General features: G+C 34.5%; 1 protein-coding gene across 4 annotated transcripts in view; it reads left to right on the top strand.

Annotated features, from left to right (window-relative positions):
- The window catches only part of ZNF106 (zinc finger protein 106), a 98,870-nt gene that overhangs the window by 36,035 nt on the left and 43,582 nt on the right, over positions 1-19,253 (top strand). For 3 of the 4 annotated variants that reach the window (XM_077127569.1, XM_077127570.1, XM_077127571.1), the window contains 3 exons: positions 8,729-8,814; positions 13,121-13,182; positions 18,776-18,976. In XM_077127569.1, the coding sequence (XP_076983684.1) occupies positions 8,761-8,814; positions 13,121-13,182; positions 18,776-18,976 (317 nt within the window). In that variant the 5' untranslated portion in view covers positions 8,729-8,760. The remainder of the gene's footprint in view (positions 1-8,728; positions 8,815-13,120; positions 13,183-18,775; positions 18,977-19,253) is intronic. The other variant, XM_077127572.1, reaches the window with a different exon arrangement.

The raw sequence follows: 19,253 nt of genomic DNA, 5'->3' as shown, positions 1-19,253 counted from the left end.
GCAGTGAATATAAGATGACACAAATGTTTTTGCTGGATATTTCTGTTATTCAGAAGCTAAAATATACGTAAATAGCTAAATTAAGCAGGAAAAATAAGCTACTGCTAAGCTTTATAAAATCCTTCTTTACATAAGAAAAGTTAGCTACTGTTAAGCTTTATAAAATCCTTCTTTACATAAGAAAAGTTAGCTACTGTTAAGCTTTATAAAATCCTTCTTTACCTAAGAAAAGTTAGCTACTGTTAAGCTTTATAAAATCCTTCTTTACACTAATATCAGGAGTGAAAGGGATTTTTCGCTACACATCCTATAGGATAATGAAGTAAACAACTTTATGCCAACAGATTTGAAAATTTAAATGGACAGTTTCTTGAAAGTATTAACATAAAAAACTCCCACAAGATAACAGAAAATCAAAATAAGCTTATATTTATTAAATTAGTGGGATTAATTTTGTAAAACCTTTCCACAAAGACAACTCGAAATTCGGAGAAAATTTTAATGAATTTTAAAGAAAGTATAACATAAATCTCCTAAATTTCTAGAAATAGATAAGGAGACAATCTTTCCAAATGCATTTCACAAGACCACTGTAACCCTGTTAAAAATCATGATAAAGAAAAAAAAAGTAAGCATAAAAGATACCTGACAAAGGAGGTGAATTCTCTGCCCAGTGGCTCAAATGACTAATTCCTGAGATATCAGCATTACAGAGATAGAAAAAAAATTTATTGTTAGACACAAAGCAGGAGAGCAGATGGCCTAGCAGCCCAAAAATCTGTCTCCTCCCCAGGGGGTACAAGGTTTTTATGGATTCCAAGAAGGGAAGATGAAGTCATTGCAATTTCAGTTGTAAGCAGAGAGGAAGAGTGACAATTATCATTTCAATAGCAAATGTAAGCAGAAAGTAAGGGAGTTAATAATTTCAATAGCTGGTATTGGATGAAACAATTTACAAATGTAAAGGAGTGAAACTGGGGCTGGAACCAATTAATGGCTGATTCAAGTTCCGTCATTAGCATTAGGGCATTTGTTCTTGTTTAAAAAAATGGACGAAGGCACAAGATAAGGGCTTTTACAATCACTTTCAGGGATTAGGGCAACTGGATCACAGCTAAGAGATTTCAGGAGTTTTATCTCTGTGTACTCTAATATATGAGAAGGAAAAAAATGAATGTTTATGTAATGATTCTGTAATCATAGTACAGAACCCTCCTTGTTACATTACAAACTGCAAAGAAAATTGCAAACAATATCCTTCATGAGCATAGTCAGAAAAATTCTAGATAAAATCCAACAATATATAAAAAGGACAGTATATCATCACTAAGTGGAATAGAAAGGTGTCTGATAACACAAATATAATAAAATTTTAATGCTGGACACTAAATAGTGGGTATAGGAATGTTCACTATATAATTCAGCATTTAAAAAATATATTTTTATTGTAAACAACAAACATATAAACATTCTTGACCTGGTTACTGTCTATGGTATCATCACATTGTTGTGTATTCATCACCAGCTTTCAGCATTTTTGCATGCAGATTTTCCAAATAAAATATTCGGAGAAAAATTGAGGGAATAATTTGGCCAGATTTCCTATTAGATCACTTCTGCTGCTGTGTAAGGAATTAAGGCAGTGCAGGAATTGATGAGTGGAATTGGGGGGGGAGGGGCTAAAGAGACAACTCAAAAGGATATTGTATAGCTATGCCTTTTTAGATTATTGATTTCAAGGGTAAATTTGAGCACTGGAAAATTTCCAAACCATTGGAATGCTGAACTTTTGAACAGTGGCACATTTTGTTAGAGCATATTTTTTGCTACATGCTTACTGAGATGTTTGACTGTATCACTGCCTCCTCTGTAGCAAGGTATTTGTAAATGCTAGACTATTAGCATTTGCAAAGATGTATTGGAAACTTTTGCAAATGCTGAAATGTACAAATACCACTGCCTTAGCCACATATAATCTCCTCCCTAAAATCCAATAAAATATATTGACCTCTTCAGATAATTAATACTTCTTTAAATATAGGGCAAAGGCCTTTAGAAAGCTATTAATGTCAGTTAAACTGCTAAGTAAATGCTTTACTGCATTACACCATTATTATGGTATAGTCTAGCATAAACTTATAAAATTCTTTAAACAAAAGCAATCACAAAGATAATGGTTGCTATAGTCATATATATACAAAATGGATGAAGGTTGTTAAACATGTTATCAGGAAAATGTGTGGAAAACAAAGCTTTTTTTTTTTTTTAACATGGGCAGGCACCAGGAATTGAACCCAGGTCCTCGGGCATGGCAGGCAAACACTCTTACCTGCTGAGCCACCGTGGCCCGCCCGAAAACAAAGCTTTTTGAGAAGGAGATTGAGCTGTCTTCTTGGTTTGCTCATTAGCTTATAGTGATAAAAATTCATGTCATGGGGTAATGCAACGATGGCTCAGTGGCAGAATTCTCACCTGCCATGCCAGAGACCTGGGTTCAATTCCCGATGCTTGCTCATGGGAAAAAAAAATTGTCACAATAGAATTATAATTTGTATGTCATGGACCTTTGGGGTTACTTGGAAATACATACAAATGATGCTGTTAAAAATTGGAATACTGTGAGTCTTTTTAACTATTAAATAAATGCAACAAGGTACCAAGTTACACTTAAAATTTTTTTACTGTCATAACCTATTAGAACATAGTAGCTTTTAAGTGTACAATTCATTGGCATTAGTTGCATTCACAATGTTATGCTTCCATTACCACCATCCATTACCAACGTTTTTCATTCCCCCAAACAGAAACTCTGCCACCATTAAGCAGTAATTTCCCATTCCTCCATCTCCCTAGCCCCAGTAACCTCTAATCTACTTTCTGTCTCTATGAATTGCTTATTCTAGATATTTTGTGTAAGGAAATCATGTAATATTTGTCCTTTTGGGTTGGCTGTGGCTCATTTCACTCAGCGTTATTTCCAGAGTTCATACATGTTGTAGTGTGTATCAGAATTCCTTTTTATAGGTAAATATTATTCCATTGTATGGTTATATCATATTTTGTCTATCCATTCATCTGTTGATGGACCCTGGGGTTGCTTCTGCCTTTTGTCTACTATGGCAGAAGCATAATAATGCTACTATGAACATTGGTGTGTAAATATCTGTTCAAATCCCAGCTTTCAGTTCTTTTAGGTATAGACCTGTGGGATTGCTGGGTCATGATAATTCTGTACTTAATTTTTTGAGGAATCATCAAACTTTTCTACAGTGGTTGCACCATTTTACATTCTCACCAACAATGCATGAGCGGTGCTATTTCTCCTCATCCTCATTTGTTTATTTTCCACTTTTTAAATTGCCATTCTGCTGGGTGTGATGTGAAATCTCATTATGGTTTCAATTTGCATTTCCCTAGTTACTAATGATGTTGAGCATCTTTTCATGTGCTCATTGGCCTTTTGTATACTTAGAAGAAATGTGTATATAAACCTAGTTACACTTTAAAAACAATGTTTGCACAAGCTGTCTTTGGGCTTATGACCTGTTCTATGATGTTAAGTTTTGCTAGTTTTTTAATTATTTTATTAGGGTTGTGTTATATCCCAACTTCTTTTCCTGGTTATTTTTCCCTCTGGGCATGCTTGCCAGGTTCTGGAATTGAGCAAGGAATTGTACCCTGACACTAGTTCTGAGTTAAGGATCAGACTGTCCTGTTCATTTCCTTCTCGGAACAGCTTATTGCCTAGCTGATAAAGAATGGTTTGTACATACTTTTCCTAAGTGTTGTGTTAGGGCAGCAGTATGAAAAGCAGGAATGCTAGTGAGTAAAACGCTTATGAGCTTATGCTCAGTCAATGAATGATATTGAATATAGGAAACCACCAGGTGTTTGTCTTTGGAAACAAGAGCCAGTCAGTTTAGAACTATCACATAGGACAGCTACTCAGAATAAGTCTTTGGTGTTCTGGTACAGGTTGATGTGCCCCAAAATACTTTGGTGTCAGCTCACTAAGACTCCTACTTTTACTAGGAGCCTGGAAACTTTTTGGTGAGGGCCACTCAGCAAAGTGAGGACCCCTCAGAAGTACCAGTTATGTCTTTGTTCTGTAACCTCTGGATAACCTAGGGATAGTGACAAAACCTTGTTTTATAGCTGAACACTATCTCCCTGTTTTCCTGTCTTGTTTACCAGAAATCCATTAGTTTTCTGTCAGGGGCATAGGGCATTTTCCATGTGAGGGCATAAAAAATCACCTGTGGAGGTCAGAAAATGGATTCTAACTCTGAATACCCTTCCCCTCTCCCATCATCCAATAAAGTTCTTTTCTTTAGTATTTTACATATATTGCTGCCATGTATAATCTAAGTTGGCTTTAATTCTGTCAGTTCAAATTTCTCTCTTAGAGGGACCAGACAGATCCACCATCAACAGCTCCTCTGTTCTTAGTTATTTTGGAGATTGTCTTAATCATAGAATGGCATAATGTAACATTGTTTTGTATTGATAAAGTTCTTTTACTCTGAAAGTTGTTTTAGAACCTTGAGTTACATAATAAATATTTGGAGAAAGTTCTTTCTGACATTGATTTTGAGATGGACCACAGTGTTATAAGATAGTGGTTACCTGGAGGCTGTATTGCTGACCAATTTAAGTAACTTGAAAGACTACCTATATATAAGGATGGGGAGAGCATAATGAAGTACAAAATGGGATCTCTGGAAGTTCTGATTCAAAAGCCCCATTGTGAGACCTACACAACTGTATTTCTTTTTAATAATCTATGTGGGTGAATATGATGTACTTCTTGAGTTTAGAACTGGTTCATGTATTTGGGGACTGTAGTCAAGGCAGGAAGCAGTGATGAGTAAACAGTTGAGTGAAGGGAGAAGAATAAATGTAAGGTCACACAGGTTTATCACACTGGGAAATAGAGAACAAACATGAAAAATAGGAACTATCAGGACTTGGTGACTAACATGAGAGTCTAAAAGAAGAATCTGACATGATGTATTTGTGCTTGGAGAGAATGGTGATTGTATTGACAGAATAGTAACTAGGAAGTTGAGGAAAGGGGTATTTATTATAACGTTTTTAGGATATTAGGACTGAAAATTGTTTATATTTTACGTTTTTTCTTGACTTATATAATGTCACTTTTCAAACACCTTGATTGACATTGCAGAATTGGGTGTTTGTAATCTGTGATTTCTAATCCTTGGTAAGCCTTTAGAAAGGGCAGTGGTTCCCATCTGCGGACTGTGGGCTAATTTCAGAAAGCTTAATGAAAATCATGTATTTACCCAGTTTTTGAGGATGTACATGTTAAAGTTCCTTTGTCTTTGTCTGGAATTGTATCAACTTAATATCATTTAAATATTAGGTCTTTCTTATCGATTAGGCACGTTTGCTAGAAGTTATACTTTTAGATTTTTTAAGGTGAGGACAATGAATTTACTTAATGCAGATTAGTGGACAATACCTTTAGAAACATGGATCTTATAAAAGGAAAAAAATAAATAAAAAGAGGGAATCTTTGGTTAAAGGTTGATAGAAAGTATTTTTAATATATTGTTTTATTTCTTTATCCATTTACTAGGGGTTGATGTCTTTGGTTTTGTTAAATAGAAACAGTTTGTATTTTAGTATTTTGTTCTCAACCAAGTAAATATAAAAACCACATAATAAGTGCTATTTCTTGTGCCAGAAAGTCACATTTTTTCACTGACTTCATTGCTTTTAAGTTTTTTTATCCAGTTTTGCTTTGATGGTTAATAATTTAAAGCAGTATTTAAAACATTTTTGGACATATCTTCTTCACCACTGCTTCTCCAGCTCTTTAGAATAATACTTGGTGCTCAGTAAATATTTATTGAATTAAATAGCAAAATATTGCATATAAATAGTAATTAAAGTTCAAGTAAATGTTAAGATATAAGGGAATTAAAAGAATTAAGTATGCTATGATACTTAGAATCAGAGTGATTTATGTTAATTTTGACATTTAGGAGATTATTAGTAATACTTGAAAGCATAAATAATATGGTCTCCATAAGGGTTTATTTGTTTCTTTTGGTAACTAGTTGACATTCAGTTTAAGCAAATGTCCATGTATTTACTGCACAATCTTATTTTGGTGTTTTGAATTTTGTAACTGAATAAAATTATTTCAGACATTCATCAGTGTAAAGAAATTGGTTACAATAGCAAGGGAACTGCTGAAAATCGGGAGAAATGGAGAAGTATATGTTCCTTGTTTGTCCTTTGTCCATGTTGTCTGGAAGCTATAGATTAGCTAGGGTGGCTTATGACCTCATTATGTCATTGCTTTAGAATCCTCTAAGGAACCAATCCCAGGTGAAGAGGGAGATATATTTATTACACCCTAGTGTTATATGTGTAGAGGGAAAAACAATGCTTCTTGAAATGTAGAATTAAATTTTTGTGTAGGGCTCCTCTAGCAGAGACTCTCAGAGAAAAGTGTTAGTGCCAAGAGATTTTGAAATAGAAAACCTATTGGGGTCTTACTCCAAACCCCAATATTTAGCCACCTATCTCACATTTAGTAACACAAGATAGTTCCATTTGGTATAATTCAGCAGATCTTTATGGAGTACCTTCAATATGCCAGACACAATTTTAAGTTCTATAGCTACACTAGTAAGATATAAAAGTCCCTATTCTCATGGAACATACACTTCAGGGGTGTAAGAGAATAACAAATAAATATATATTGTATCAGCTAGGAAAAGATGTTTAAGATCTCTCTTGCTGTATAACAGACTACCCCTAAATTTATTGGCTTACAATAACTTTTTTATTGTTTTTCACTATTCTGTGGGTTGACAAGGGCTCATTTGGATTGTTCTTCTACTGGTCTTGCTTGGAGTTTCTCACTGGCTTCAGGATGGCTCCCTCATATGGCTGTCACTTGGTCCTGATTGTTGTTTGGGTTTCACCTGGACTTCTCTCTGTGATTTGGGCTTCTCACAGCATGGTGGCTGGGTTCCAAGAGAGAGTGTTCCAAATATGCAAAAGCAGAAGCTGCAGATTTTTTGAGACCTAGTTTCAATTTACATAGTGGTTACTTCCATCACATTTTTTTGATCAAAACAGGTCACATTGCAGAAATCCTGGGATGAGTTGGGACCAAGCATCAGGGGATTGAGAAAGCCTTCTCGATCAAAAGGGGGAAGAGAGAAATGAGACAAAATAAAGTTTTAGTGGCTGAGAGATTTCAAATGAAGTTGAGAGGTTATCTTGGAGGTTATTCTTATGCATTATATAGATATCCCTTTTTTAGTGTATGATATATTCCAGTGACTGGAAGGAAATTATCTGAAACTGTTGAGCTGTGTTCCAGTAGCCTTGATTCTTGAAGACGACTGTATAAAAATGTAACTTTTGCAATGTGACTGTATGATTGTGAAAACCTTGTGTCTGATGCTTCTTTTATCCAGGGTATAGACAGGTGAGCAAAAAATATGAATAAAAAAATAAATAGTAGGGAGGATAAAGGGTAAAATAAATTGGCTAGTTGGAAATACTGTGGTCAATAAAAGGGAGGGGTAAGAGATCTGGTATGTATTATTTCTTTTTCTGGAGTGATGCATATGATATTGTGAGCTGTACACCATATATGGAATGTGTGTGTGTGTGAAGATTTGTCAATAAAAATATTTTTTTTTAATGGAAAATAAAATGTCAACAGGGGCAGTTTTCTGTAGCTCTTGACAAGAAAAAAAGTAGGTCACATGGGAGGGGAAACAGACTCCACCTTTTGATGGGCGGTGGAAAGAAAGATCACATTGCAAAAGAGCATACAGGATAAAGGATATTGTTGTATCCTTCTATGGAACCAATCTACCACAATGCTATAAAGAAAACTCAAGCACTGTTAATAGGGACATAGAGAAATTGAAGGTAGAAAGTGAAGTATTATGTAAAAGGTCAGGGAAGGCCTCTCCAGCGAGACTACATTTTAAGATACCTGATGGAAATGAGAGTGCAAGTCATGAGAACCATAAGGGCATCTTAAGGAAGAATATTCAGGCAGAGAGAATAGGAAATGTAGAGTACCTTAGGTAGAAGAACGCCTGGTGTGATGAAGGAATAGTAAGGAAGACTCTGTAGTTGGAATGGAGTGTTAGAGAGAGAAGGGTAGAGCATGAAGTTAGAGAAGTGAAAGGACAGATTATGTGGTCCTTGTCAAAGACTTTGGATTTTCTGACTGAGATGGGAAGCCATTGGAAGATTCTGAGCAGAGGAGTTATATGATCTGACTTAAATTTTAAAAGAATTCTGTTCTTAAAGTCTTTGGCTGTTGTTTTGAGAATAAGCTTTGAGGACAAGAGTGGAAGTAGGAAGTCAAATTAGTCAGCTAATACCGTGTGAGAGATGCTAGGCCTGCTAGGTATTGAGAAGTGGTTGGAGTTAGGATATACTACAAGGCGGGACTGACAGAATTTGCTGATGAGGGTGAGTATAGGGTGAGAAAGAGGGAGCAAGGATGACTCCCAAAGTTTTTGCCCTAGAAACCTGTAAAAATGGAATACCCATTTACCAAGATGGGAAAACTGGGGGAGAAACAAGATGAGAAAACTGGGGAAGAAACAAGATGGAGGTGAGAGAGATGAGATATAAGACTTCTATTTGGGGCTGTGCTAAAATGAATTTCAGAAGACATCTGGGGAAATAAAGGTTACTAAATGTTACTTCCTTATTGCAGGTGTGACGTTCAGTGCTTCCCATCTGGTCACTATGGTACGAGAACGAAAATGCATTTTGTGCCACATTGTGTACGGCTCAAAAAAGGTAATAATGGAAGAAAAAGAATGTGAGGTTTTATGGCTAATAGTATTTTTCATAAACGTCCATACAGGATTTGTAAATAGGTAAAAGCTTTTAACAGCATCTTTTTATGCTTCTTTCCCAAACCGTAGTCTTATCTTACTGGTTTCTTTCTCATTGCTTCATAAAACCAATAGCTATATTGTTAAACCTCTATGCAGAAATTGAAGGTACTCAATTGAAGGATATAGATCCTTCTCTGGAGCAATTTAATTGGCAAGAAGTTACCTTAAAATTCAGGTTGAGGTATACTGCTTTCTGGCTACCTTAAGGATATACATTCCACGAACAGCATTTATTATATGAACTTGCATTTGGTTTATATCTATGATGTGCAAGGTACAGCACAGCAAAAATGATAGTAACAGTGCCTTTGATATCCACAAGGTGAGAGTGTTGCTCAAAGGAAGACAAACCTTTATAAGAAAAGAATTTGCCTGTGCATTATGGAAATTGGCCTCAATTTTCTAGCATTTTGTTTTTTCTTGCCTTTATTCTTTGCTTTCAAAGTCGTGCTGCTAGCTAAATGTTGATTTTTTTCCCCATGCTTCGAAGATGTCTTGATTGTCGTTGGAATTTCAGATAATTGGAAAGATTATTCTGTTTATGTTTAAGATGGTTTAAGAGAAATAAGCGATAAACGTTTTAGGTAGAACAACAACATGAGAACAGTTGCAGGTAGAATAGTTTGACAGTTTTAAGAGTCAGTTGCTAAGAAAGGTAAACTGATGAAAGCAAAGAGTTTCATCTACAGTGAGAATTCTGTCATTTAAGTGAAGACAGTTGGAACAGTGTTGAATGCCCAAGTGATTTGTCTGATCATGATTCATCCGGTAAGCTGGTGTAAATAATTTTTGTTTTCCTATCTAAGATTTTTGTTAATGATAGAAAAATCACTTGATACCCCAATGTGCCCACTGCTTTTTACAAAAGTTAAAGAACATTCTGTTCTTTTGGTTTTAAAAGTTTGAACCAGAGTTGGTACAGATTTTCAATGAATAAAAATTCTTGTTACTTGTAGATAGGAAAGGTGGGAAATGAGGCAAGTGTATGAGTTAAATAGGAGACATGGAGAGGTTTTGTGTCAGACTTTCGTGGAGTAGCATCCCTATCTTGTGATATCTCCTGATTTTGCTATTTTAAGTCATTTTGTAATTTTTTTTTTACTCTGGGTTTAAAATATGTTTTCATGTATTCACACTTTTCTATGGTATATAGTAAAGTAAGGGCTAGGTTATCCATTCCTGCCTTAAGGAAAGCAAGTAGTAGGTTTTTTTTTCAGGGAAGTGACATTTAAAGGTTAAGATTGATATGGTCTAAGAAATCAGCAGATGAATGAGTTAACAGAGATAACTCTGATACCTATTTTTACATAGACTATGAGGGAGTGCTTTCCTCTAGTTTTCCAATACTCTGGATGAGAAAGGGTTCTAGGGTGAATTAGGTAGGAGAAAAAATACATACTACAGCCCTCAGTGTCCTGATGCCCATTTACATTTGAAAAACTAAGAAACCCTGTGGTTAAAAAATATATAATATTTTTTTCCTTTAGTCTCCAGTATCTTAGAGCAGCTACAAATAAAAACCTTAAATTATGGAATTGTAACCCATACCAAACTCTGAAATCTGTTCTACAACCAATTGTTGTGCTGTGCTTTGAAATTTATTGCATTTATATATTTTTTTTCACAAAAAAGAAAAAAAAGGCATTTGTGATGATAAAAAATATATATTTAATGTTTATACTGCTCGTTTTCTAAATTTATTCAACTATGAAATCTGACACACACCCCCACCACCACTTCCACCCAAATGTAATGCTGGTGACTATACGAGAAACTAAATAGAATCCTGGTGTCTGAGAAGGATGCCTATGGGGTTATTATTTAATCCTATGTTTGTGGATCTTTCCCAATTATTTTGAAAGCTTATTGTCTCTCTATTTGCATTTATTCCTTTGAGCAGGGTGGGGAGGATTTCACCAGTAAGTTTAAGAGAATTTGTGAAGTGTTCTAGAAAACAATAAGTCACATTAAAACTAGTTGTGAGTAACATTTTTGTAACTGAAATAGAATATAGAATTAGTTGTGATATCAGAGGTAATAGCCTATTTCAATGAATATTCTTTTTTTCTTTTAACTTATTTTATTGTATAATATAACATGTATACGAAGCAAAGAAAGGGAAAAAGCAATAGTTTTCAGAGCACTCTTCCAACAGTAGTTTCAGGACAGATGCCAGTTTGTCATGGGCTACCATATCATTATCTTGAATATTCTTTTTTGGTAAGGAATTGTGTGGTTGCAGGGAATAGAACCCACTTAAATTTAGCTTTAAAAAGGGGGATTTGGCGTGTGGATACCAAGGAAAAATTGAACAGTAGGAAGCATAGGGACTTTAGCTTTAGATATTGTATATTGTTTATGAGTTTTTTTCATTCTAGTATTCTGTAACTAATGGGACTCAGTTTAAAACTGTTAGTTTTAGTTAGTGGCCAATTGTAGTTTAGGAAGGGTCGCATATACAGCCACCCCCTCCAAATGAATCACTTATGGAGATGGGAAGGAAATGATAGTCATCTTCAGTAAAATTGCCCTTTAATGGAAGTGTTTTGAATTACAAACTTGTTTGTCACACTATAGAAGGAATTTAAAGTAGTAATAGGTTATTATATTCTCTTGATGAATTGTATATAATGAAAAATCTCAGTGTAGTAGATTGTTAGTATGACATGGTGTTTGAAACATTGCTTTGGTGTCAGATCTACTGGGGTTTGAATCCTATTTTTACTACTTGATTATCTATGACTCTGAGAGGGCAAGATTGAATATTTTCATACTTACTCCTTCCATGTCTAGTTCTGTACTTGGCACATTATAAGCACTTGATAAATATTTGGTGAATGAATGAGTTAACTTCTCTGTGTCCTTATAAAGTTAATAATACCTCCCTCAGTGATACTTTTGTGATTCAAACGAGAAAATGTTAAAGGCAATTGACACAAGGCCTGGTAGATAGCATCAATCACTTTTATTACATGTGTTAATAGCCATTCTCTGATTATGGCATGTTGGCTGTATATACTTTGGACTTAAAAAAGGATCGACCTTTGCAGCTTTTTGAGTTTGTGTGTATGTGTATGTGTGTGCAAGTGGCAGCTTTTTCCACAGATTATATTTCCTTCCCATTGGAAGTATGAGGTAGGTAGGAGGAGGCAGGATGCTATTGTATTTCTAAACTTCACTGGAATCAAATAAATCATGGGACTGGGTTGGTGCACAGGGGCAACAGTGAAAATGAAGGAATGAGTGAACTGCTGTGTTGAAAGCATCTTTTTAAACTTCCTGATCTACCATAGAGAGGTTCTTGTTATTTTTGTTATTCCCATCCATCTAGAAATGATGGTTATATCATTCTTTATCCAGCAAATGCTTATGTATGCCAGGCCCTGGGCATACCAACATGGGTGAGAGTTATAACCTACTCTTTTTTTTTTTTTTAAATATTTTTATTGACAAATCTTCACACACTGTACAATCCATATATGGTGTACAATCAGTGGCTCACAATATCATCACATAGCTGTGTATTTATCATGATCATTTTTAGAACATTTGCATCGCTACAGAGAAAGAAATGAAAAGAAAAAACTCATACATCCCATATTCCTTACCCCTCCCTCTCATTGACCACTAGTATTTCAATCTACCCAATTTATTTTATCCTTTATCCCACCCTATTATTTATTTTTTATCCATATTTTTTTCTCATCTGTCCATACCGTAGATAAAAGGAACAGCAAACATAAGGTATAACCTACTCTTGAAAAACTCTCAGTTGTGTGGGGAAAGAAGGTATGGAGAAAAGTAACAAGGTAGTTGAGAAGTTTTGTGATTTCAGAGAATTTTCCCTTTTTTCAAAAAAAATAAGCTTTAGTAAACTTCTTATATAGGATTAGAATTTAACCTGCATATGTTTGTTCTTAGGTCTTTTGCCTCCTAATCATAATATACTTTTTAACCTGTTACAGAAAGCCACTTAAATGTTTCATTCTTAAGAATTCCTTTTCTTTAAAGTAAAATATGTCAAACACACAGTTAGATAATTGTTTAATAAGGAACTGACTTGAATATTTGATTGAGAAGACTAACTGCAAATAATACTTTCGACACAATGAGCTTGAGCCTTGATTGTTGATTGGATAGGAACAGGGGAATTTTTTTCCCAAAGCAATTCCCCTTAGTTTAATCTGTTTTCTTTAATTTTGAAGGAGATGGACGAACACATGCGGAGCATGTTGCATCACAGGGAACTTGAGAACCTGAAGGGCAGGTATGGGAACAGCTGTCTTCCATGAATTTGTGAATGTGGGGGGGTTTGAGAGCTAGTGGTGCCTATCTGTTATTTTACAGTAATCTATTGTAAATGAATGTCTTTTTATGGCATGAAACTATCGTTTAGAATTAACGATAAGTACAGTAGATTTTTGACAATTGAAAATGGTAGACCGTGAGATCTTTGTACATCTCATGTGTAGAATTCACAAAGTTCTAGATAGTCGAATACAATAATGGTGGGTTGGGATGAGCTAGCTGTCTTATTAGTTTTGTTATTTCTTCACATCTCTTGCAGGTAGGACATTTCATATTTTTGCTTTAACAATGTTATAAGTTATTGCATATTGGAAAACTTTATTGATTGATAAAACAACGTACAAGCACATACATTTTTTTATGATAATTCATCACAGACTCCTGCAGAACAACATTTTAAGCACATACATTTAAAAAAATTTTTATTGATACAATAATGTGCAAGCACATACATTCTTAACATACAAACATTCCATACGTGGTGTATAATCAGTGGCTCACAATGTCATCACATAGTTGTATATTCATCACCATTATAATTTTTTAGAACATTTGGATCACTCCAGAAAAAGAAATAAAAAGAAAAAACTCATATATACTGTATCCCTTACCCCTCCCTCTCATTGACCACTAGTATAGAAAATTTTATTTTTGCTGCAATAGTCTGAGAAGTCCAAAATCTGTTAAATCATGCTGCATTTCATTATTGTAAACAAAATCTACATACAAACTTAAGAATATATTTAAGAACACTTATTTTGTGATTTTAAAGTTTGAGATATTTCAGGAAGGAAAATTTAATAAGTAAACACCTTTAAATAGTAAAATAAGGATATTCCATGTCTTTTTTCTATCACAAGTCCTTTTTTTGATCATATTATTGACTTTCGTTACTTTGAAGCTTGGAGGCAGATTGGGACACAGAAACTGGGAAACTGAGGAACATAAATTATATCTTACTACATGAAAAAGAGTTGCAAGTTTTAAAACTATTTGTATTTTAAGTCATACAGTCTCAGATTGTGTTGTCAAATTAAAATGTTATTATTAAATTTTCAGCATCTGTTTAACGTAGTGGAATTTTCTCCTGTCCTCACTCCCTTACTATGTTAGGTCTTAGCAGTGGTATAAAAGAGACTTTGTTTTCACTCTGGCTTAATGTGGAGAGCCTTTATCATAATATCTTGACTATAAATGATCTCTTAACTTTTTAGTGTTGGAAACCTATGAAATAGAGTCAAATCTTGCTTAACTATTGTGAATTATCTCTATTATTTACAAATCCTATCCCAGCAGATTTCCTTCTGGAATTCACCTTATTCTGCCACCCGCCCCACATGTACTGTATTATAAAATGAAGCAGAACAAATGAGATCAGTAAATCTAGTGATTAGGAGAGAAGCTCATTGTATTCCAAGACTAAATACTTCATTCTTTTCAGAGATCATAAATCAGCCATTTAAACTTTATTTAAAAAATTTTTGATTATGTAAGATAAATTAATGTTCATAGTCAATACAGAATTATAAAAAGTAAAAACAAGTAAGTCTTTATACTCGATTAAATCTACTCCCCTCTTAAAGGAGAGTCAACAGTTTGGTACATCCTATCCAGACCTCTTTCTGTGCATTTACACAGATATGTATTTATATATACACATTTGTTATCATCTGTCATTGACATAAGTGAACCACATATCACATATGTATTGTTAAGTATTTCCTTCCTACTGTTCTCCTACCCTCATCCCCCATCAACCTTAACTATGCCTTGGAGATTTCAGCTACCAGTTTCAGTTATTCAGAGGGTAGTAAAATAATCAGGAAGAAAGCATCAAAAGCTGTTGTAAATGTCAGCTTTAGTACCCGAACTCATTTTAGAGGAGAGCACTTTAGTACTTATTTACTCATATTTTATATTGCTAACAAGTTTTATCTGATTTCTTGGCCAATAACAAATTATAAGGGAGAAGGAAAGCAGGTAGCAGGATAAAAAATAATAGACAAAACCATTTTAATAAAACAAAATATAAAAACTCAAAAATCAGGTGGTGCGACGGTGACTCAGTGGCAGAATTTTCACCTGCCAGACACCCAGATTTGATTCCTGGAGCCTGCCCATACGAAAAAAAAAAAGAAATGAAGGCTCAAAAATCATTGATTGACTTGGAGTATTTACTGTAGGAACAGTCATCATCAGTTTGTGCCACAGGACGAAACTATCTTCATTTTATGATTATTTCCTCTGGATTTTGTATTTAGTTATTGGTTTTCTGATACTAAGGTTTTCTGTTTCTCTTTCTGTTTGTATCTATACTTTTTGTTGTGATTTTAAGAACTGTAAAAAGCATACTTTTTAGGTTTCGAATGTAAACTTGAATAAAAATAAGTAACTTGTCCTGTTGGATTTTGTGGACATCTGGAGTATTTCTCTAATGTGTTCATTTAAATGTGTGTCCTGTAAGTAGTTTCTGTGGATAGGTGCTATTAAAAAGGCATAAACCTTTATTATCAGCCAGCTGTATAATTAGAGCAAGCTTAATAAAGAAAAACTTATGGTTAGAATAAGGTTTTGGTTTTCACACGTGAGAGGAAATTGTGTGGTGACAAGATGAAGTAAATTTGGATCTCCTTTAAACTCCCTGAGGAAAATTACTGCCTTTATTACTCAAGAGGCAAGACGAAACTTTTTTCCCACAATTATTTTATATATTTACACAAAGTAGTATTTTAATTGGTAATTGAAAAAGAATTAGAAAATAGCATCATAAAATATTATATAATTTGTTATTAACCTTTTAAGACATATGTTTTCCCAAATACCTCCTGTGGAGTCATGCATGCATGTTGTGTGTGGAACAGAGATAACATGATAACTTCCAGACACATTTGAATTTTCAGGAAATATGGTTGTCCTGCTCATTTCCTTCCCTATATAAATGTGAATTACTTCTTTTCCCTCTTTGAAGTTTCTTGCAAAGCTCATTTCTTTTTTTACTAGATTTCATTAATAAGGAAAATTTTAGGGATTTTGGTTCTTTGGGACATTGTTTTTAAAGTTAATTTTTATGTTAAAATTATTGCCTATACCGTTCTGGGCTGGAAGGGTCTCTGATACGTTTCTTTATAAAATTACTTTGGAATTATTGTTATATTCTTTCTCACAAGAAAAGCAGAATTACAAAAAAAATCTATGTTTAAATATTTACTAAGTTTCCAACATATACGTGTGCTTTGGGGGCTACAGAGTGTGGATTTATGATCATAACGTTTATTTTTAACAAAGTCAAATATTCTCTATATATTCCTATTTTAAAAAGTCAGTATGGCATTCCAGTTATGTCTTTAAAGAAAGAGGAATTTTAATTGTTTGAACACAAGAAAATTTTCTGCGTTATAGAAGTGAGGGTAAAATCAGGAATTTAATTTTAAGTACTGTTTAGGGATTGAATAAAATCCCCAATGGCAAAATGTCCCTGGTATTGCGGTATGCAATTTAACATTTTGTATGTTTTTGGGTAAAGTAGATTAAGACATTTTCCATAGTTTTCGTAGTTTGAAACCACTCTCCATAGTTTAGCCAAAAAGATTTTCTGATCAGAAAGTTCTGTTGATTTGAGTTATTATTATAGCGTAAATTACGTGTTCTAGGTTTGTTATAGTCTTCAGATTCTTCTATGCTGTCTGTTTTGGATATATTTATATTTATATATATTTTTTGCTTCTTTCTGCATTGCTATGAGAAACAAACTTGTCATGTTAGAAGTTAGCATTCACTTTGAATGAGCTGTCATAAATTTAATTCTGGTGACAGAAGAGAATGAAATATCCCTGATAAACTGGAAAAAGTTGAGATTTTCTTTGAATATAAAAATGGATACATATTTCAATATCTGTTTATCTAATGAATATATAAATATTTTAAGTATTTAAGTGTAGTTAAGTACAGTGGAAAACTCTCGTGAAAATAATATTAATGTATTTAAGTTCCTGGGCGATTAGAAGATATTGATACTCAGGGTTGTTAGGTAATGGTATTTTCAGAGAACCTGGTTAGATTTCATTAAAATGATAATATAATTAAAACATGGATTAAAGGCTATATTATATCTAAAACACTTGAGGTTACAAAATCTAGAAAAGGTGAAAACTTACAACTTGCCCCCCTTTTCTCTGAGGTATTCTCTAGGATTCTCACAAAGGGAGAGACAATGTATTTTAACTTCCTGGGCATTGTTTGAGTGTTTGTACTTTATCACCTAGACAACAGTGACCTATACTTAGCATGGTGCCAGCAGTTTAGTAGTTGCTCAGGTGATCTGTAACTGAAGCCATATTCTAGTAAATGAATTATTCAGTCTTGAGTCTCTTGGTTAATTGACATGAATTCTGCCCATGTCTTGTTAAGGGAAAGATGTGGCAGAATGATGTGTGTAGGTGTGTGCCTGCATTTGTCTTGCCAAAGGTGGCATGTTTTTCTGTGTTGATGTTTTGATAGATTGGCATAGGAAGTGCAAAAATATTAGTCATATATATAAACTCAAGACACATGATACAGAGTTAAGCCAATTTGAGTTATTGAATGGATATTGCTGTCCTGTGGCCATGCACATGTTTCTCATAAATGGCTGTTCAGACAGCTGAACCAATCAAGGGATTCCAGAAAACTAAAAAGCAGTTAAATAATTGATCTGCCACAGTCCTGGACATTGATCCAAGGCATTTGGTTCTTAAGCTGCCTGAGTAAAGAGATATAGTATTAAGTCTGTAAAAATAAAGGGGGAAGAGAAGTCTGCCCAGTTTTCTTCATTGACTGAGAACCGGATTTGGCTTCTCTCTGAATTGTGCATTTTCTGAAACTTGAGAAAAACCATTTGCCTTGCACAGCTGTTAACTTCCTACAACTGAAATGCTTTCCATTCCCATTAAAATAAGCCCTTCTGAAGCAGAATGCAGCCCACGTGAGCCACCGAGACCAAAAAAAAGTTTGCTGAGACTACTCCTCTCATTTGCCCTGGGGTCCAGAATCTTCAGATTCCAGGCACAGCTCCAGTTGTTGTAATTTAGTCACTTGGTTGGGATTGGCTATGCGGCTTATTCTTTTCTCCACCCCTTAACTTTCACTGGGAGAAAGCTCTTGAGCTAGAGATAAATGTAAGCACTGTCACCAGGCTTTCTGAGTGCAGCTGGCACTATGGGTGTGCTCTAGAGCAACTTCTGTTTGCTCCGAGCCCCCTGCCCTGCCTCCCCTTTCACCATGTTTCCTCTGGCCAGATTTTAAGTACAGCAATTCAAGAAGATTTCTCCTCCTCAACAATATTATTCTGAAGTGTATTGCCTCTTGATTGCTGGAAAAGAATCTTAACTTTATTTTAAGAAGTAACTTATGAACAAATTTATTAAAAGTGATGAAAAGAGCATTAAAGTTGATTAGCACTAATTTTTCATTGTTCCAAAGTGTGCATTGTCTTTCAGAGGAAACTATTAGAGATCTGGTGAGTGTGCCATGCCAGTGGGGAGAACTGAATGTCCCTCATCTCCCTCTTTTCCTAGGGACAGTAGTCATGAGTGCCGAGTGTGCGGGGTCACGGAAGTGGGCCTTTCTGCATATGCAAAGCACATTTCTGGCCAATTGCACAAAGATAAGGTGGATGCCCAGGAAAGAGAAGATGATGGAAAAGGAGAGGAAGAGGAAGAAGAGTACTTTGACAAGGAACTCATTCAGTTAATAAAGCAAAGGAAAGAACAAAGTCGGTAAGTAATGATTTTGATTTTAAAATAAGGCCCATCTAAAACAACAGAGGAGAGAATACATGCTTTTGCCTATAGCTTTTGAGCTTATCTTAGTTTGAGGTTGCTGTCTCATATACAGAAGAGAATAGAATACTTTCTTGAGCTACTACACTATCTGCTTAAAAACAACAAATTCAGTATTGTCCCTACATAAGCTAGCTATAGCTATATTCCTGAAAATTTACCATATTGGTAATAAACTATGTGTAGAACTGTTTTATTGGTTACTGTCCAAATT

The sequence above is a fragment of the Tamandua tetradactyla genome, chromosome 14, assembly GCF_023851605.1.
Source record: "Tamandua tetradactyla isolate mTamTet1 chromosome 14, mTamTet1.pri, whole genome shotgun sequence".
NCBI classification, from domain to species: domain Eukaryota; kingdom Metazoa; phylum Chordata; class Mammalia; order Pilosa; family Myrmecophagidae; genus Tamandua; species Tamandua tetradactyla.
The sequence above is the reverse complement of the archived record's forward strand: the minus strand, read 5'-3'. Positions and strand labels throughout refer to the sequence as shown.